General features: G+C 39.1%; 1 protein-coding gene across 2 annotated transcripts in view; it reads right to left on the reverse strand.

Annotated features, from left to right (window-relative positions):
- The window catches only part of SPIRE1 (spire type actin nucleation factor 1), a 70,659-nt gene that overhangs the window by 40,129 nt on the left and 8,809 nt on the right, over positions 1–21,721 (reverse strand). For both annotated transcript variants that reach the window (XM_050891813.1, XM_050891812.1), the window contains exon 2: positions 6,543–6,668. In XM_050891813.1, coding sequence (XP_050747770.1) covers positions 6,543–6,668 — 126 coding nt within the window. The remainder of the gene's footprint in view (positions 1–6,542; positions 6,669–21,721) is intronic.

Consider the following 21,721-nt stretch of genomic DNA (forward strand, 5'->3'; position numbering starts at 1 on the left):
ATATAACCTGCACATAGGCGAAAACCTGCTTTTTTATATTCAGCTATGCAACTTGGGTTTAAATTTCAAGGGCTTGGCCAGCAGCATTACTCTAGTTCTTTGAAAAGACCCAAACCCCATTTAATTCAAACGTGGGAATAGGATCAGTTCAATCAGTCCCTGAAAACCTCTTGTGTGGATATCAGACAAAGTTCTTCATATATAGTGGTATGGGTCGACGCACTTTGCTCAGCTCTGGAAAGGGCAATAGTCACCATGCTGCTCAACGTAACTGTTTAAGAAGAGGCAAAAAAACCCCAAACCAAGTGCATGTAACACTTACTGAGTGACAGTGCCTGCATCACTTAAGAAAAAAACAACCAAACAAAAAAAAAAACCCACAAAAAACCCAGCAGCCTTTTCCCTTATTAAAGCTCCTAAATTGAGGGATCAAACAAATCACAATGGGGCTGCAAGCCTGATGACCACACAGTTGCAAAAGTGGAGTCACTGGAAGCCTGGAAATGTATGCAAAAGTGAGGTTATGAGCAGAAAAGCTTGTGAATCAGTTTCTTTCTCCAGCTGTGCTTTCTGAAAATCCAAGCAGCAGGGTATTTACCAGCTTTTACAGTCATGAGACTATTGAGTAACTTGGCTAATGACCATATTTCCAAAATAAGTTAGCCATTAACATTGTTTAGGTACCTATTAACTACCTCTATTATCATATTTTGTACAAATAATACATCAGTATAGCCATGTTAAATGGAAAGTAACACTTGACTTTTTTAATTAACTGTTTTCCAGTTGAGTCTTCGCATGGCACGAAACTAGGAAAAAAAGAAAGGAACAATTTCATTTCTACTCATGTACTTAATTAGAATTTGTATGTTTACATTTTCATACAGATCAGATTGAAATATATCCAGGCAGATTGAAAGAATTATGTTGTTACATCAGGAAGGACAGAAATGAAAGGTGACAGGATTTAAAAGAACAGTATGAAGATGACAGATTGGGAGCTTTATCTGTATTCTACCAGAAACTTCATTACAAGGCATACTGTGGATAATTAAATTATGGACAAGTTTTTGATGAACATGGACTTTCACTGCAATCAAAGATGTAGGCAATTATAAAAATATACAAAGTCTTAATTAGTTTGGAAGGAATATTAATCTTGATGCTTTAGAGTGTACATCAACGTCTAAAAATTTTTGAGATATGGGTCAAACCTACTGTGGCAGATTAAGACACATCTGCCTACGGGACACTTTGTATTTTATTTGTATTTTATGCTCGCCAGCATCACATGGTGTCTTTTAGCACCAGCTGTGCCAGTTGTGGAGTTTATCACCCACAGCCCACTCACAAATGCTTAGCTCTGCTCCAGGCTGGCATCACCATTTACTGGTACCACTTACAGACTCACAGAGTGTTTGAGGTTGGAAGGGACCCCTGGAAGTCAGCTGGTCCAGCTTCCCTGCTCAGGCAGGGCCATCCAGAGCCAGTTGCCCAGCACCATGTCCAGGCAGCTTCTGAATATCTCCAAGGATGGAGACTCCACAACCTCCCTGGGCAATCTGTGCCAGTGCCGGGTCACCCTCACAGTGAAAAAATGTTTCCTGATGTTCAGAAGGAACCTCCTGTGTTTCAGATTGTGTCCACTGCCTCTGACCCTGCCACTGGGCACCACTGAAAAGAGCCTGGCTCTGTCCTCTTTGCACCCTCCCTTCAGGTATTTATATACATTGATGAGATCCCCCTGAGCCTTCTCTTCTCCAGGCTGAAGAGACCCAGGTCTCTCAGCCTCTCGTCATATGTGAGATGCTCCAGTCCCTTCATGACCTTTGTGGCCCTTCGTTGGACTCTCTCCAGTATGTGCATGTCTCTCTCGTACTGCGGAGCCCAGAACTGGACCTAGGTGTGGCCTCACCAGTGCTGAGTAGAGGGGAAGGATCACCTCCCTCCACCTGCTGGCAATATTTCTCCCAATGCAGCCCAGGACACCGTACGGCTTCTTTGCGACAAGGGCACATTGCTGGCTCACTCAGCCATTAAGCACACATGGAGCATTAACTCCAGTAGAAGGCAAGACTGGGCAGTAACAGGGAGCTGAAGGAGAACTAGGGCAGGTATCCCCTCAATAAAGCAGGTTCACAATGTGGATAGCAGACCAGGTGGTTCTCCGGTCCAATCCAGAGCAGCAATTTCTGCATTCCTATGCTTGCATAGTCTCTCCCTGTCTCTCTCAGTCACACTTGATGCCATTTCTGAGCAATGTGTGTGACCTTTTCAGATACTCCACAGCAGGAACATTTGCTTTATCTCATGGACGTCGCTTATTTGCGCCTACAGTTCTGTCTATGGCTAGGTGCCAACAAAGGTGATCTCAATGACTTTTGGATGATCCTGAAAAAGATGAATCTTTTCTTTTACATGAGGTCCATTTTTAGCAGATATTGAAACTATCTTTCCCCTCGCCACACACGCATGTATTTCCTCCTCCTTGTTGACCATTCTTCCCCACACACAATCAAAAAAAAAGGAGAGATCCCCTTTTTGTGGAATTTTCCTACTGCAATTTTAAAAGCTTGCTGCTTGAGATGAGAAACAAGCTGTACTCCATTCTTGTCATCAGCTGTAAATGCTTAAACAGCAGGACACAGAGTTAGGAGGTCTTCGCCCATCAAAAGACTACTTCCGGATGGCAGCAGATGGTACCCAGGGTGGATATGCAGCAAGGGCACCCTTCACAGAGCCTGAGCAGCATACAGATGCTGCCAGCAAGCTGAAAAAACACCCCAGTAACCTCGCTAGAAAAACTTCACCTTGCAAAAAGATGCAAAGTTAGATCAGATTAGTTAACTGAATTTCAACTCTACCTTTGGAGTTGCTGCTGCTATTCCACAGAAATACGTATTTTTACTACTGTTACTCTATTTATTATATTTTTTTACTATTGCAATAGTAGTATCACACCTTTCTCAACTCTGGCTTGAGTCCTGTCCTGTGCATCCACTACACTAAACATATCATTCTCTTTAAGAATGGAAGTACCATCTCCCTGTCTGCAAGCCAGCTTTACTGCTGACCTTTTATACACAGGGAATCAGACTGGAAATAAAAACCGCATGGCATCAAGTAAGTGACAAAGTGCTTAAAGCATTTTATTTGACATCCATTGAGATGACCTGAACAGCTCACTCATTGCTTCATCATTTCTGATTAATGCACTCACCCAAACACATGCCAGTAAAACCCCTTCTGAAACTACACTCCATTTGTTACATGACAGTGATGTTCACATGACAGAATGGAGAGCACATGACTGCTCTGTATATATATCAGTAACAAAACATATTACAACCCTATAGGCGTATCCCTCCTGCCTCCTGATCTATCCCTCATGAAATCCTGTAACTTTCAAAATCCTGACAAGTTTTTATAGTGCCAAACAGAAACAGCGTCACAGCAATATTTTTTCTGCCTCTTTCACAGTTTGTTTCCCTTCTAAACTTGTCCTGGGCTGTAGCGTAAGATAGGTCAGATCTGGTCCACTCCTAGCAAGTGAGTTTCTGCAGCTAAAATTTCTCCCTCTTCCACTACAGTGAAGCTGGCTGTTTAACTGCCTACTGAGCAAAAACGATGAACTTCATGTACCTGGGAAACAGATACCCAGATGCCATCCAGTGGCCCTAGAAGGAATCCAAGGAATTTCAAAGTAATTTTTATTCATAGGGAAGTTATTTTAAGTAATTTTAGAGGATTTTCCCCCTTTTTCGTGTTTTTAATTTCATTTTGATCTCACATCCACAACTGTGTCTAGGTCTGAGGGATTCTAAAGGAAGATCGCCAAAAAGCTGTCCGCTTTTGAAATAAAATAAGTTTAAAATTCCTGGCATCTTTAGTGTCACAAACACAATATTACACAGTATAAGGTTTTTTTAATTGAAGCTGATGTATGTAACTTGGGGGTTTTTTTCCCCAGTTATCTGCCAATGCAATCACCACAAATTCATGACAACAAAATGTCCTTACTGAAGTATTAAGTGTTTCTCTCCTTTATACCCAATACTCATATGACAATAACAAAAGGAAAAGAAAAAGGAATTTATTGACCTGACTAGTATTTAACCGTATTCCTCATGAATTAAGATTCTTCTATGTATTTGCAAGAGAGAAGAGCATATAAACAATACTACAGCTTTTACTGGCACAAACCTAGTGTGATCATATGATTCCTGCTTGCCTCAAGTACAAACTATAGAGGTCATTTTAAAATGGTGTAACAAGATTTACAGCATTCCACCTCGTATTTTTTTCATACCTATTTTCATTATTTTCAAAATTAAACACATTCCAAATCTATAGTTGGATAAAAGCTATAAGCAAGGATCAAGCGCATCATAAAACCAAAGTATCCAGATTCCAGAAGCTGCTTGTAAGATAATTTTCTTGGTCACTCTTTGTATGCCTACTGGGGGACTGATCCAGAGTAAAATGAAATCAAAAGATCAAAATTCTGGCCTTGGTTAGGTGCAGCAATAAGAGTCTTACTGATTCAGTAGGGCCAAAATTCCATCTACAAGGATTACTTCCTTTGACCTAAATGTGCTTTGAATCAATCCCTAATAGCCTTTGAGAGGCAAATGGTTTCTTTCATTTGGGATTAACTCATAGTATGCTCTATGGTGTGATCAGATGTTGTTGGGTTTTTACGTCCAATTACAAGGTGATTAAATAATCTGCAAATTCAAAATACCTCTCTACTTTTTTAATAAATTTTTTAAAAATTACTGTTAAGACTTAATTTTAAATGGTTATAAACCACAATATTTTACTTTTACATTGACAACAGACATGCCTTATTACTGCTTACTGTGGCCAAAATGTTCAAGAACTACTGGAAACAAAATTCCTCTCTGAGCAGAAAGAACTCCAAAGGGTCTTTTCTCTGAGCCTCAACATGGACTTTGCAATAGCTATTAGTTGAGGTGTTTCTAGCCCAGGCCCCTCAATTAGTATATCCAGTGGTCAGAATACTAAGGAGCAGTCAAAAGGTGAAATGTGAAATTAATGATGCCAAGGTTCAAGAGATAGATTTAGCACAGACACACTGTATCCCGTTTGCTCTCTGTATCAGGGGCGTTGGATGCAGATGAACCATAACACAGGCACTTCAGAAAACGAGTGGCTCTTAGCCAGCTGACGCTGTCAAAATTATCCTTTTATGATACTGCTTCAGTTTAAAAATTGCTTTCAGTTTGAGTAGGACTGGAGGAAAAACGGAGGTGAAACTTGACCCCTTGCAACAGAAAAACATCTCTGAAGGAATCTCCCCCATGGATGGATGCATCTCAACCAGGAAGGAAAGACAGCACCAGTCCCTTATGCCTCTGACTGGTTTGCGTCTTCCACCACCGTGACGATAAAAGCTCTCTTGTGCTGCTCTGAGGCTCATCTGACCCTTTAATGAGCCAATTCAGCTCATTAACCTGACAAGGAATGATTCCTAATTTTTTGTTTTGTATTTGCTGTGTTTGTTTCCTAGAACCAGACAAAGGAAAACAGTGGGAGCATGTGTGCGTGGGTGGAACAGCTCTGCCTCTTTCAGCAGCAAAATTTTTACATCAGCCTGTAAAATCTTATCCTGCTTTTCAAAGGTACTGTAGATCTTGACTTACAAAAGAAAAGAAAATCCTTCAGGGATTTATTAAAAAGAAAAATTATGAAAGTGTTGTTACTTGACAAGTTGGCTTCACTGAAGAAATCAGCTTTAAGAAGCATGTTTCCCTTCCTGCCCTTCCCCTCACCCACCAGTTTTCCAATGTAACCAACACCTGCACTGTGTTAATACAATTGTTTACGGAGCCATTCTGCAGGACAGATCACTGAAACTATCTTCACTAAAAATCATCTGCCCACCCTCAAAGTTATTCTTCAGCCAGACCATTTAATTGCAGTGGTTCATAGGATGGCCTTTCAGTCAACAGTAACAGCCAAGCAGGCAGTGAACATAAGCATCACAACTCACAGGCAGAAGTTTTTCTTTTTTTAAGTTGGCTCTGCTGTGAAGCCTATGTGACAGACAAACAAGCCAATCATACACCAAAGGTAAGGCAAGCTGCTGACTGGGGTCAAAATACGAGCAAGAAGAATCTCAGATAATTCTCAGTCAAAGACAAGGCACAAGAAGGAGCTGAGGAACAACAGGCAAAGCTCTGATGCTTCACAACATCCCTGAAACACCAGAGAAGTTATTAGATTCAAATGCCTTGCATACATGCATGCAGGAATGGATGCATGTATGCTATGTGTAACCCTCCAAGAAAAACTCCTGTTTTACTCCTAGACTATTCGCAATTAATAACAATTTCTACGAGACATCTGTAAAGGCCAAAAGAAAAAAAACCTCAGCTGTAGAACTGCTCTCCCTGAACACTACAGATAATTTCCTCAAGCATCTGACATTCGCTACTGGCTGGGTACAGAACTGATTCTGTAAGCCTAATTCACACAGTGATGAGCTCAAAAGCAGAAAACATTCTCAGACTGCTTACCTCTTTTGCACTTTTAATTTTGGCCAAGAAAGTGTACAGTTCCATTGTTTCAGCAAACAGAGCCCGACATACTGCTTGATAGTGGTTCGGTGCCTCTGATCGGGTTGGCAGGTGGGCAGCACACAGCTAGAGAGAAAAATAAACAGCAATATCAAAACAATGCCCCGTTGCTTTCATTAATGCTACAGAGAATGAGATAACATGAAAGCGAATGTAAGGGAATATTTAGGGCACAAATATCCATGAGACATTTAAGTTTAGGCAGAAATTGGGGTGTATTTTCTAAACCTTCTGCTACCATTTATTTTATGCAAAGAGTTTTATAAGGACAGTAAGGGGACTGGTTGACCACATCCTGGAAAACTCTGAAAACTAAGACATTGCCTTTTCATTTAAAAAAAAAAAAAGAAAAGAAAGAAAGACAACATAATTATGAAGGGGAAAAAAAGCAATCTTGCAGTGTCAAATTTTGGGAAAATGTACTTAATTCAAACCAGCTTTAACAGTAAGTGTTGTTTAGCTTCCTATGAATCAAAGATTTTAAAAATCAGCAAGAGCCATGGAAGCGCAGGCTTATTGCTTCACCTCAGACATTCATGAGCATTTCCAGACACAGCTGATGTAAAGAAACACTGATAGATGTTTTCATATACACTAAACCTGCAAAACTCTGAAAGCCTACTCAAATCACTAATAATCATTCACAACTACTGTTAAGCAGTCAGTCCAGCATTGCTTTTAGAGTAGAACATGCAGCTCCCATTTCTGACAAGAGAAGTTTCACTGAAACTAGCCTTTATATTTCAAACAGAGAACCTGAACGGTATGAGCAACATCCAGCTTCATGTACATGAACATCCAGCTTCTACTATTGTAGAATAGCTCAGCACTAACGGTAATAGTTGTAATATCTTTTTCCCCTAAGTCAAATCCATCACCTCTAAGTATTCATCACGGAAATCTTGGGTGGAAACGGACAAAACAAAATAACATCCATAATTTGTTCCCTAAACAGTTTTAAATAAAAAAAAAAACAAAGCCGAAACTAGAGCACCCATGTCATATCTCATACTGGTGTATATATTAAAATAAAACAAAACCTTAACCAAGGCCTTAAAATCTGTCTTGTTACTGTTGTGTTATAGTAGCTATTTATTATATATATAGCTGCATTTATAGCTATAGAGCTAAAACTAAGAACAAGCCAAAACCTGAGGTAGGAGGTGGCTACATTCAGATCTCCAGAACTAAAGCTTGAGACAGAAGCCTCTGTAGGAGAAGAGCTCTTAATTAGGCTAGTGGCATATTTGTCTAAATCTCTCCTGTTATTACAGTGAACACTGTGGTTACAAGGGGCACAATGCATGTAAAGCTCAGGCTGCTATTTCATACTGCTTTCCATTTGATTTAAACCCATACTGCCACTAAAAGGTGTGGTCCTGTGGCCTCCAGCTGTATGCACGTCCACTGATGCCCTTATGCTGGCACCAGAGTTCATGCCCTAACTCAGAGAGGATTACTCACCCAGACAAAAATTAACAACGTGAAGGAAGCGGAGCAGGAGACAATTATTCTTCAGGGCACGGACGCACACGTAGTAGTGCAGGCAAAAAGGAGCAAGGGGAACATGCTGCCAGAGTGGGGAAAGGGAGGAAGGGCTAAACAATTGCTTTTGGTTGCAGTCAGATTTAGATTGGCTCAATCTCACTGACAAATTGCTTTCTAAGGCGACAGGCTCCTTGTTATCTTTTATTTCTTCCAATTACTGTAACAATACAGAGTTCAGTGGTCAGATTTGGTCAACTACTTTGATAAATTTTTACAAACACAATTTGGACTCCTGCAATACCCTATTCTGATCATTGTATCCATATATATATACTTCCTTTTAGTCGTAAAAAAGAATATATATAAGGACAGTTTATATATATATGTGTGTGTGTGTGTGTATATTTTCCTTCCTTCCTATATACCTTCCTTATATATAGGGAATGAAAGGCAGACAGGTTCACAAAACTGCCCCTGATTCCTCCCTTTCAAATTTTACACTGCTTTATGATGATGGCCAAAATTTTCCCATACTCTTCAAATTTATTTCTGGATAAGGACATAGTTGACAGAAAACCCCCCACTTTTTTCTTTTTTCTTCCTTTTTCTCCCCCCCCCCCCCTTTTTTTTGTCTTTTTTTCTTTTCTTTTTTTCCTTTTTAACAAATCATATAATCTCCTTTGCAGGTAAAGGGAGAACAAACAAAACAGATGTTTTGCACCTCTAATGTGTGCTACAGTGACAATGCATACCACAAAGATAGAAGCTGTTAAATATTTCCCTTGACTTAATGAAAAAGTCTGAACATTTAAAAGACCAAATTCTGAGTAAGGTTAGTTTGTGTTCCTTTCTCTCAATAACTAATCATGTCCTTACCTGCCTTACCATGTTTTCAGTAAGCTATTTCTGGTTATTAATTATAGTACAGATAAAAAGGGTTTCATTCTAAAATACACTACTTACAGGAATAACTAACTATAAGAATAACAACAGCAGCAATTTCAAAAAGGTCATAAAATGGTACAAGTCTTCATAGCTGAGAATAAAATTTTATTATTCTACAGATTGCACACAGGTTTTTAAGAATGCTTTTTTTCGTTATTTAGAAGCATGTTAATTAGAAACTATTTGCATCAAATATTGAGAAAGTTAATGAAATGCAGCAGTGGCAAGTTCAAGCAGGGGATGGATATAATCTTGATTCTATTATTGAACACGAAGTAAAGCAAAAAAAAAATTAAACGCCTGCTGCTGAATTTAGTTACAAAAGCAACCACATAAAAAGTTAACCATTTGGTTTGTAAACGTTAGGCTGCAGATATTAAAAGAGGGCCAGCAGCTCCTACTAACTTTCATGTTCTGAAAAATCAATCTCTGAGTGATCTTATATTATGTGAAGACGCATTACATACAAAAACCCCTTGTGGTAACATTAAGCCAAGTGACTTAGCATAAATTTTTGGATTGGGGAAGGTAAGCCTGAAGAAAAAGGAAAATGCAAATAGGACAGACTGATTTTTTTTCCCCTTCATTGTAATACTTGCACATTGTTCAGAGCGCCTGACAAGCTATAACTTCTACATGAAAAAATACTGCAAAATCTAGGCAGGCAAGGCAAATCAAGCATGAAATGTCACTTCTAGCCTGAGTTCAGGATATTTATCCGCTTTAAAAAAAATGAAAAATCACATCTTTAATTTTATGCTAGTAGTGTTTGAAAAGCTATGTTACTGTAACACAACACAAAAATCATAGTCAGAATGTTTTAATAATTGAGATATGAAAGGGCAGCCACCTAATGAGCTCCTCCTCCTCTTACCATGTCATAGCGGTTGTGGTGCAAGAAGGATTAAGATCAGGTCCACAGTCTTGCCCAGCTATTCAGAGTTCATCAAAGAAAGGAAGCCTCTGTATGCTGCTTATTCTGACACTTGCCTTTTCATCCCTCATGATACAACTTAAAACTATCCTAAGGGGAACGAATGCGAACAGTGCCCAGAGCTTAATACAAGGGCTGTTTGTTCTGTTCCCAAGAAGTCTTAAAAAGTATGGTTGAAAACAAATTATGCGGTCTTTGCAAACTGGTGAAATATCAAAAGTATTATCAACTACTGAAACATTAACTAGCTCAGTCTGTAAGTATTGCCATTTGCAATCATTGTGAAGAGCTGGGATTTTTAAATTTTTTTTTTTCCCCTAACTGAGCCTATCCAAAACCCAGCTTGACCTAAAGCATTCAATCTTTGCTTAGATCACTAAGAAGATTAGAGACTGTTTCCATCCACATTCAGGGTTCACAGAAAAAAAATGCATTATGTAAATACCATAGCCTTGCCAGCTCCTCCATCCAAATTCATCCTCAATTGACTAGGAAACGGAGTGCACCAAGCCAAAGCAGTGTTAATAGAAATCACAACTTAACCATCCAAAGAGATCAAACAGCATTTCTTGCATCTGTTTGAATATATTCCATCAAGGACTCCATAAAATTACAAAAAATACAACTGACTCACCCACTAAAATTCAGGTAGGTTTTGCAAAACCTTTTTGGCTAGATATATACTGGAAGCTTCATCAAAACACCTGGCCTGCTGGAATTAAGATTTCAAAAGACAAAAAGTGTTTCCACTTGCAATCATCTTGGGCAGAGGGCCTGTATGAATGCACCACAGAGAAGAAAAGGATTTCTTTTTCCCATGGGCCACAAAGACAAGCTATTGATATTATGCAAAACATACCACCAGCCTGCAAATGTCAGGCTTGTTAAGTGTTTTGAAAGCCTTGGAGTATTAACATAGACTTAAAAGATTTATTTTTTCTTAAGCAACAAGAAGAAATTACTTTAACCAACAGATCACTGAACACGCAACTGTACTAGGTATCTGCCTCATCCTTTGCAGTATGGTACTGCAACAGGTTCAAAAAATAAAACTCAGCTTGAGAAGTCTTCCCAAGTGAAGGTCATTTTCTGAAAGATTTTATCTCCATGCAGATAAACTAGACCTTCTGAGTAGGCTTTTTTTTTTTTTTTTTAAATATATATCCTTTTATTCCTATGAATATGAACTTCAAGGAGCTGTCCTGGTTTCGGCTGGGACAGAGTTAACTGTTCTTAGTAGCTGGTACAGTGCTGTGTTTTGGATTTAGTGTGAGAATGATGTCGATAACACTCTGATGTTTTAGTTGTTGCTAAGTAGCGCTTATCTTAAGCCAAGGACTTTTCAGTTTCCCATGCTCTGCCAGCAAGCAGGTGTGCAAGAAGCTGGGAGGGAGCAGAGCCGGGGCAGCTGACCTGAACTAGCCAAAGGGGTATTCCATACCATGGAACGTCATGCCCAGTATATAAACAGGGGGGAGTTGGCCGGCAGGCACGGATCGCAGCTCGGGAATTAACTGGGCATCTGTCAGCGGGTGGTGAGCAATTGCATTGTGCATCACTGGTTTCCCCCCCCTCCTTTTTTTTTGTTGCATTCCTTTTCATTACTATTATTATTATTATTATTATATTTCATTATTACTATTGTTAGTATTATATTTTACTTTAGTTATTAAACTGTTCTTATCTCAACCCACGAGTTTTACTTTTTCTTTCCCTTTCCTCCTCCTCACCCCACAGGGAGGGGGAAGGGGGAAGCGGCTGCGTGGTGCTTAGTTGCTGGCTGGGGTTAAACCATGACAGAGCCATCTACCTTAGCGGAAAAATCTTACCAATACAATACCTGTGTATTTGTAAAACTCAATCAAGCATTTTGATTCACTTTATTATCCAGAATAACGTTAAGGGATGGACCGTTCAGAGGAGTAAGAAGTGTTTTGACATGAGTTTGTAAGATGCTTCTGCCTGGTAGGACCGCCCCTGTGCATAGTACATGGGACTTTGGCACAGTGCAAGTTTTGAGGCAGCTTTCACGACACCTGGAGTCAGCTTGCCTGCTCCCTACCAGTTCACAGCTGCTCTCTCAAACTTTCCAGGCAGAGATTTACCCCTGGCTCCACCACTTCTAACTGCAGTGGGCCAAGGACTAGCTGATCCCTCTGATAAAGGACTTTAGGGGAATACCAGCAAGGTAAGACTGCAATAAGACAAAAGGAGTGGGAGCAGAGTTAGCTATTAATCCACAAAATAAATTCACAGAAAGTACGGAAAGTATTCACAGAAAGTTACTCTTCCCAGAGAGCTACCTGCAGAAGCTTTGTAACTTTTTAAATTGATATTTTAAATGATCATTTGCAAGTGCCGTGGAATGTCCAATTGCTTGACATGTGAGCTCCTAATTCATTTTATACACCTCAAGGAAGAGGTAGGTTTTGTGGAAATTGAGGCAAATTGCTAGTTTGCTGGTGTCAAGCACATCTACCTCATTATTTAAGTGTTCTCCAGCAATCTGGTAAGGCTTTCCCCTCGCGCTGGTATTTGTTGTTTTGATCATGTTTTTCATCACTTTGAGGTGGACAAGAGAAGAACTACGTAGTTCTCTACTTACACAAGTTCAGAATTTAATGGTTTAAGTGATCCTCCCCATAAAATGGCTTAATGAATACATTCTTTCTTTACTGATTTTCCTTTCTAATATGAAAACCCAAATGCAGCAGCAAAGCTACTGCATTTAGCAATAACAGGCACAATTTGATGAAATAGTGGCCTTGGTTGGTTCCCTCTTTCAGGATTGTAAAAAGAAGAAAGAAATGAAGCTGCTGAAATTAAAGCCAAAAGTGCAAATGGGAGTTAGATGATGCAAGGATTAAAAACAGTGCTTTGCATAAGATCTTGATCCTTAAAGAAGTGTCCAGTTGTCTGTATCATAAAATCTTCATCATCACTAATTACCCTCTGCTTTACAAACTCTGAGGATTAAAGGCCTTGAGCAAATTATTTACATATATGCTCAAATGTCAAACAGGAATGGACTAACAAATGTTTGCAAATGCTCTCCTGAGTCAAAACTTAAGTCAGTGTGGAAATAAAGTTGAAAGACTCATGTGGGTAGACTGTGTTTCAGAAATGCTGCAGTGCCATTTTATATGCTGTAGTTGTTTTTAGAAATACAAAGCAAAACTTGAGCAATTCAGCAATGATCAGGATGAAACTGGTGCACAGTAAAGGACTCTCCTCTACTATTTTCTTCTAAACAGAATACCTGCCCTGACACCATTTCCTCCAGGTACTGATTGCCTTGATGTGCTGAGCACTGCGATTCATTTTCTTTCTTAAAATCTTACATTTCACAGCTATTTGAAGAGTCTTAACTACTTTTCCATGCTATTAGACTGAATTTAAGCAGTGACGAGAATCTTGCTAAAATTTCAACAGACAGCAACTGCAAGACTAACACCTCACTGAACTGTCTCACTTATAAACTTGAACCTTTTCCAATGACAGAAACAATTAAAGGTGAAGACAATTTGTATTCTGTTACATTTATATGATACTATCTTCAGGGAAACAAGTCTTACAAATATTTAACACAATTACAAACACTTTTGAAAGCATTTAGAACTTACACGGGTCTTAAGAAATGGAAAGCAAACTACAGTATACATTACTGACTACATTTCAATTTTTAAGCCCAATCCGGTATTTTTCATGCTGTGAACCCTATCCTTACTCTTTATTAGCTTTCTAAGTACAGAACGAAAACCTTGACTATCGAAACAGACTTCAAACAAAGGTCAACCTATGCTTTTGTGAGACAATGATATTTCCACTGAACATTTTGACATTAATTTTTCAATGACTGACTAATTTTATGTGCTAGTGCAGACTTCTTGACAAAGCTGTGTTTGCGTAAATTCTCATTTCTTCTTGAAAGCTATTAAGCTATTTTCACCCCTCAAATACACCCCCCCGAATACAGCTGTTTCTGGAATATGTGTTAGGTGTATTGTTACACTGTCTTTACACAGTGGACTAACAACATCCTGCTTCTCAAAGAGGCTTGTTTCAAAAGAGCCAATTAAGTGCAAACCAATTCTGCATTCTCTCTCTGTTTCAGGGAAACTGTGCTCCGTTGTTTCTTAGCAGAATAATGGAGGAATTAATAATATAAATATGCAGTAATCTGAATTTGCTAGGTCTCGTTCTTTGACTATTCAGTGGAACATCAATGGGATTATTCATGAGCGAGGGCAAAATCCTACAATTTATATTTTTCCCATTCTTTTACATGAAATGTCAACCTCTGCAACATTTAGCAAAACTACTAGTTAGCCTGTCAGCAGCAACCGTTTTCTAAAGCTCTCTGCTTCACAAGGCAACAGCTCCGTGTACATTCAGCAGCTCTCATCTGTACCGCTCACGCATCTGCATTTCATGCAGGAGCAGCAGCGTCAAGGATGGGATGGAAGCATCTGGGTAAGAAAACTAGCTTCAGAAGCAGCGTAGAGGTGTAGATGGGGAAACATGATAAAATTGGATAATTAAAGAAGAAGGGGAGTGGCTGTACATACTCACAGGGCTACCTGTAGTTGTTTAGCTAACAGCCCATTAAGCTGTGGAACCACCCTTTACATTATTAAATAACTTAGACCCAAACAACTGATAGCAGAGTTGCACCCTTGTACTGTCATTTCGTATGGTTGTCTGCCATGCTTCTCAGGCCCTCCTTGGGGCTGGAGGGTACCTTCTTACTGGAACTACTACTTCTGTTCAGCAGAAAAGAGAGGAGAGTTGGTTTTGTACTGGGATACTTGGCATATGCAGCAGAGAATGAGAGCAGGATAGATGCCCTTTTTTCTTCCCCTTTCCCCAAGCCTCCATACAAGCACATAAAGCAGCCATTACACTCAGGGTACTGCTTGAAAAAAACCAGCATCTCTGGGAAAACAGTAGAAAATAGTGAAATTTTCAAACAGAATAAAAGAGAAAACAATTTTATCAAAAGGCAACAGAAAATGGTGAGGAATGACTTTCAAATCAGAAACCAAATCTCACTGACACACATAGAAAAGGAAGGGGAGAATAATGCAGAAGAGAGGTTGCTTCTCTATAAATTTTTCAATAATGCCCATCAATCTCATTACTAAACAGTTCAGATGTTTGCATACTTACTTAATGAGAGGCAATGTATTAATGTAAGGCAGTTTTATTCATGAGCCACTTAAAATCCAATTAAAATATATCAACCAAAATAAAAACATGCACTTTCCTTGGCAGCAATTTACAGTTCATGTATAGAGCTTTAAAATGTATGTGTGTGGGAAGCTTGTTTGTTTTTATGTAAAGTGCTGAAACTTCTCTTGGTAGGCATAATAATAATTTGCTTTCATGTTTTGTCCTGAAGCATGACTTTTTATTCCTGTCCAAAAAAACAGATTTCCAGCTGCATAACCAAACAAACTGCATGACTAAACATAACAAGCTTTTAAACTTCATTCCCAATGAATAAATCCAGCAACTTCTAACCAGTCTCATTTTGCTTTCATTAGATCTCAGTGTATGGAAACCTATTCTATTCCTTCATGTATCCGTACTCCTTATTTGTAGTACCTTTGTCAGGGAAATCAAGTCTTGAAACTCTGATTGCATGAAAAAGGCCTACAGAAAAATTCTTCCCCTTCTTCTTCTAGGCAAGTATGTTTAACGTTTTTTCTTGAAATTTATAGCCATTGAATCTACATTGCAATTATCTTATCAAGCATATCAGTTACATAAATGTTAATACTTAAAACATATGCCACTCTAAGACAGGTAGGAACAAAATTATTTAACCCACAATTTATTGATTAATTGATTAAAAATAAAATACTGTAATTTTGATTCAAATATATATCCTTGCTTATTCAAGCAGAAAGATACCCAATAAATCAGAACTTAAAAGGTGTTATTTTCTCCTCAATTCCCTCTATTTCTAGTGGTGGTGTTCTTTTTTGTCCTTTTCCTCTATGCACACTCCATTCCTGGAACTTGTCTCCAGTATGGTAATTACTAGAAATTGAATTATCTAGAGTCAACGGCTTTGACATACGTCCCGTATATAAGTGGGATTAACCACCTGTAGGGACTGCAGATGGTGTTTATACTGCCCTGACTGCTCAGAGACTTGAAGGAAAGACAGCTTTATTGCTTTGCTTTGGCTCCACACATTTCTTGCCAATGGCAGCAACAGGAATAAAACCACCACTCTGTCAAGCATTCAAGGACACTTCATATATCACAAACTGCACTGAGTCTACGCCGCAGGGACTGTAGTCATGCTGTAGGGGCTCCATCACAGTAGTTGCCTTGCAGTCCATGCTGCATGTATTCTCTCCCCCTTGTGACACTAGGAATTACCAGTTCTATTTTGCCAATGGAGATCTGAGGCCGATGCAAAGCCCACTGAGCTGCTCAGGAATCTTTTCTGACAAAGAAAATAAAAAAATTCTGGATCAAAGCCATAGCTGACCAAATCACGTAAGATGCTACAACGTATTTTTCCATCATGTCCCAGCTTTGTTGGTCCATTTGCACTCCTATCTGCTAAAAAGATTTCAGTCTCCATATGAAAATTTAGAATAGACAACTGTAGTAAATTACTATGCATCTTGTAGTAATTGGTGGTTTTCCTGAAATCTTAGGTCCTGAACTCATAGGAATACGTATGAAATGTAATCTTCATTATTTCTAATTAAGAGATTGTGAAGATTCTAGTACAATCTAAAGGCTGACCTCTTGCTCCAATCTTAAAATATACTAGTTTTATTTTAACATCATGACTCCTTGGAGGGGATAGGAATGACTCCTTGCTTCTAAAAAGGATGAACAACACAGACCTCAACACAAGATGAGAATCCAAAGATACAGAGCAAGAGAGATCCTCTCTTGCTAATAAACTAAATTCAGAAACATTTCTTCTTCTTCCCTAGGGTTTGGCTGTTCTTTCTAACAGTTAGCTTGCTTATTTCAAAATACGCCACTCGTAGGAGGTGGCAAAGCCATGCACCTTGGCCAATCTCTGACTGCAAAAACAAGCAAAGTTTGTTATATTTTCAAAAAGAGCTACTTGCACTTTCAAATGCTGAGCATTCTTTTTGAAATTAATTTCTTTGCACACTCAAAAAAATGCATTGGAAAAGAAATACATAGTTTAAAGTACTTGAAGAGTCTTCCCAACTCTTATTACCTAGCTTTTAATTAACATAAAATAATTTTGCACTTTAGGTTATTTCAACCACATCAGATAAGTCCTACCATTCTTATTTAAGAAGGAGCCTTGTAGAAACAAGCATGTTCTGCAGTAAAAGGGATGTGTCCTTGACAGAGAATAGTTAAGGGAAAAAAGAAACAATGAAAAACAACAATAAAAAAAACACACACCACAACCCAGCTACCAGCTGCCTCTTCATCAAAATCTTATTATCTGAAGGGAAAAAGAGAAAATGGAAGGAGGCAAATCACTTTCCTAGTTCTCCAGTCAACTGCTGCATGAGTGCTTTGTTTTCAAACATAGCTCTTAAAATAATTAAACTATTTCGTGCCAAGTATTCTAAGGACCTGCACCATAGATAATTATTTACCCGTTCTCAGTTACATACTATGAAAGATATATCTGTGCAAGTCAGGCAGGAACTCCCAGCTCAGTTCTTCAACTTCAAAGCTACCTTCAAAACCCCTGGCACTTGCAGAGGCATTTACTACATGTCCGTTGAAACAGATGCTTTTTCATGATACCTTTACCAATGCCTTCCAAAGCAGAAATATAAAAGGAATTAAATCTCTGGAAGGTAATTAATATTGTAGTGACCTCAGTCCATGGAGAGCAAGGTTATCAAAGGGGTGATTGTGGTAGAGCACTCCCCTGCATGTAGTCAAAGACCAATTGTTACTCTTGAGTAACTCTTCGCTGTAGTGACTTTTTTCATGATAAAGCCACTTCTGAGGGCTGAAACTCAGGGCAGTTATTTTTAAAATAAACAAGACTTAAGAGCAAAGTACAGGTAACTAGAAATGCAAATATATAAATCTATTTCAAACATTACTACCTTCAGCAAGATGAAAGCCGGTTTAACATCAACTTCATATAGAAGAACTTGATAGTGATGGATAAAGGGACAAATCTAAGACGCTGGCAAAGTGCCTCAACTGGAGTTTGTTGACAGCTCTGAACTGAATTTAGGATGTACCGTCACATCTACAAAGAGTCTGGTGTAAAACCGATGAGTGTTAAAGCTTACAGCTTGTTCTGTCAGCAAAGATGGCTGAAAACATCACTCTCTTGTCAAAAAGCCCCAAACTAAGTGTTTCTAAAGGACTTTTTGCCGGTATCCTTAAGTATACATCAGGGTCCCACAAGAAAGACGACTTCAAGTGGAAGCTGGGGGAGGTGGGGAAGGCGAGGGGGACTCAGTTCCCTCAAACTCTGCGTGACACCAGCGGGGAGCTGCCAAGAAACCACTCTGCTTGCAGCGTCTTCATTAAAAGGCCTAGATAGCTGCCAAATTAACCTCAAAGAGAGGTTATCTTTCTCTGTCAGAATGGTAAAGAAAATTATTAATCATTTTATTGTGGTAGGCATGTAAGACAACAGAGGTTAGTGGGGGGTGGCCTAGTTATCTTGCCAGTTACCTCACCTCAGCAGTTCGCTACCATGCACCAAGGCAGAAATAATACCCAGTGGGAGATTACAAACCTCTTGAGTTTCATCTTTATGGCAAAAAGTGTCCTGGACGTGACAGAGACACCCGTCCTGTTTTACCTCCTCGCTTGACCCTAGAGCCAGGCCGAGGGCAGATGGGTGCCATGCATCCCCTGGCCACAGGGAGAGCACCTGGAAGGAGTGGGCACGTCCCCTCTCCCCTTCTCCTTCAGCCACTTGTGACAAAAAGTGGGCCCAGGTAGGAAAGAAAAAACAACCTGTAGCGTTCAGAGGTACACTTTTTGCAACTATTTTGCAGTTTGGTTTTTTTAAAGGTTTCCCGTAAGGACAGATTTCAGCACTTCTGCTGAAGGTGACACCATGAGGGCAAGCGCCTCTGGCAGCCAGACTCTTCACTGGAAAGTCCCCGGCAAAGAGCCTTGGCTCTGAACGCAGTAAGCGCTATTTCCAGGACAAGAAATTGCAATAAACGCCCCTCCTTTGCTCACTAACACATTCAAATGTGAAAAAGACTGACATCACCCTTTTAAAACGAGCACAGTGGTTACTTTCAAAGTAAACCAGACCATGTGTTTACCTCCAGTTACACTGCCCAGAACGAAAAATCAGGACAACTGTTTAAGACACCAAATGACATCACTTCAATTAATGAAACCTGTCTATCAACATAATTCACTTAAACACTTGTCACGTTCAAAGCTGCTTTAAAATTACATTAAAGGGATTTACACAAATTGTCCCCAGCTTTCTTGATCAAGCGAAGGTACAGGAATCCCTTCACTTTCTGTATAGGTTTATAAGAAATTAAATTGCAAACACAAGGGCAAAATTAACTTACTGAATATTTTTATTTCCAAATGTGTGCGCTGCCTGGAAAACTTATTTTCTATTTTTTTTTTACCTCTGAGCCACTAAAAATATTTCTACTGTGACATGATTCCTCTGTCCAGACATGAAAAGACTTAATAAATCATGCTGACTAATACTCTCCTGAACTTCAGTTTTTCATTTGTTTGTTAATATTACATGCTACCACAGAAGTCAAAGTTTTTTAAAAGACAAACCCTATAGCTCATTTTCTTCCCTCAATGCTGTCATGTTTTCAAACATCACCTTATAATCTTTCCTTTTTAAAGAGTGGATTGAGGATAGTGATATTTTACATCTACCTGTGCAAGTGTGTGTGACTATAAAATACTTACATGGGGGCTTGTTACACACAGTATGATACAGTGGACTGATTGACATGAATTGATTAGAAGAGACCAGTTCATAAAGAGATTTGGCTTCATGAGAATTTACTCATCTAAAGCAAGTGTTGGTCTTAGTGCTTACATCAAGAAATCTTGGCATGCCAAAAAGGAAAAACAAATACAATTGCTCATTAGGACCTTCTTGTCCCAGCTCCAAGCTTGCTTTGTCCTAAGAGAAAGCCAGGCAAAAAACCATAGAACTCTCTTTTGGCTTAAATCACCCAAAGTATCTTGTTCTTCCTTGCCATCATGAACTCAATAACAATAAAACAAACACCTGGTTTTTCTAGTGTTTAAACTCAAGCTTCTAGCCTCTTTCTCAGAGATGCAAATACATAAATAACAGTAAAACAAAGAGGTTTGTTCTCTCTTCAGGGCAAAGGCAAAAAAACTCCTCTGTTTTCCATCCAACCAGGCTTCCAAGAAAAGTTTTCCTAGTGCCTTCTTTACAGGCTTTACACAAAGCAAACTCAGAGCAGCGTATGAAGCATTGCCCCCGCATGCAGCTGGCTTCCTTTAGCACGATCCCTTAGCTCCCTGCCCTTGCCAATCTCTCAGCTAAATCATCTTCTTTATATGATTTAGTTTGGGTCTCCAAACAACGAGTAGCCATGGTTGCTACTCAGCTCTGCCAGCTCGCTTCACCTCCCTGCACAAAATCCCTGAATTTCCCATGCCTGCTGTCTTCCCCTCAAGAAATGCTCTGCCTAACTTAGTAGATGCAAGGAGTTTATCTCTTGGGACCACTTTGTTCAGTTGCACAAGTTAGTGCGAGTTACTAGGAAGGCTGCTAGATTAAAATGTTCAAGTAGTTCTCCACAACTACGCATATAAGACTCATCTGCACAGATGCACAAGCTTTGGGACAGTATGGTCCAAGCGACGCAGTAAGGCAAAGCTAAAACTACCTGAGAAATGCACTGAAGCCATCACCCAGAAGAATACTGCTTTTCCCATTGTGTTATTTCATTAAAAAGATTTACAAGTCAATCATTTAAAATACACTCAGGGCCATGCATCCTGAGGACAATAGTCTTTTGAAAGCTACCCCTTAAAACTCCTTCAGTTACAATACTATTTAAGGATGTTGCAACTACATGTTTTAAACAAAAACCTACTGTAAAAATTTTACTAAGAATGCAAAACATTCCCTCTCTTCAGACCAATCTTTGGGATAAATACAATATTCTAACTTTTAGATTCAGATCTTCAGGGGACAGCACAATCTAATATACACTGTTTATTTCTTTGTATCAAATGGCCTTATCTCACTTAAACATTTTTCTAAAATACAGCATGAAACAGTACACTAAGCAAAGGGGAGCAGAAAATAGCATCACGGGAACACAGTAATCAAGAGCATATTAAAAAAATCACATAGCTAAAATAGAGAGATTGTTATTTTGGAAAATTAGTGGTACTTTTAAGTCAATTCAAACAACTTTCCTCCAAATGTTTCATTTCTTTTAATACTGTTACCTGCACTGAAATAAATGCACCGAAAGAAACTTTGCCTCAAGCCCAAGGCTCCCTCTTGAATAATTCAAAAGCAAGAAGATCACAGTGGCTTAATTAAAGGGCCCTTGCTCCGTTTCTTTACTTTTCCCATGTTGCTGTTACAGTACAATATGCCTCTATAAGGAATTAAGTAATTTTGTAGCATCTATGCTGCTTCCATTTTCTTTGGCAATGCAATTATATCATCCTTAAAGTGACTCTGAACTAGCAACATTGACAACTGAAATACCCATAGTTTTTTACACAACTGCTATCAGCAAGAAAAACTTCTGAGCATCCTCAAATC

The sequence above is a fragment of the Gymnogyps californianus genome, chromosome 2 (genome assembly GCF_018139145.2).
Source record: "Gymnogyps californianus isolate 813 chromosome 2, ASM1813914v2, whole genome shotgun sequence".
NCBI classification, from domain to species: domain Eukaryota; kingdom Metazoa; phylum Chordata; class Aves; order Accipitriformes; family Cathartidae; genus Gymnogyps; species Gymnogyps californianus.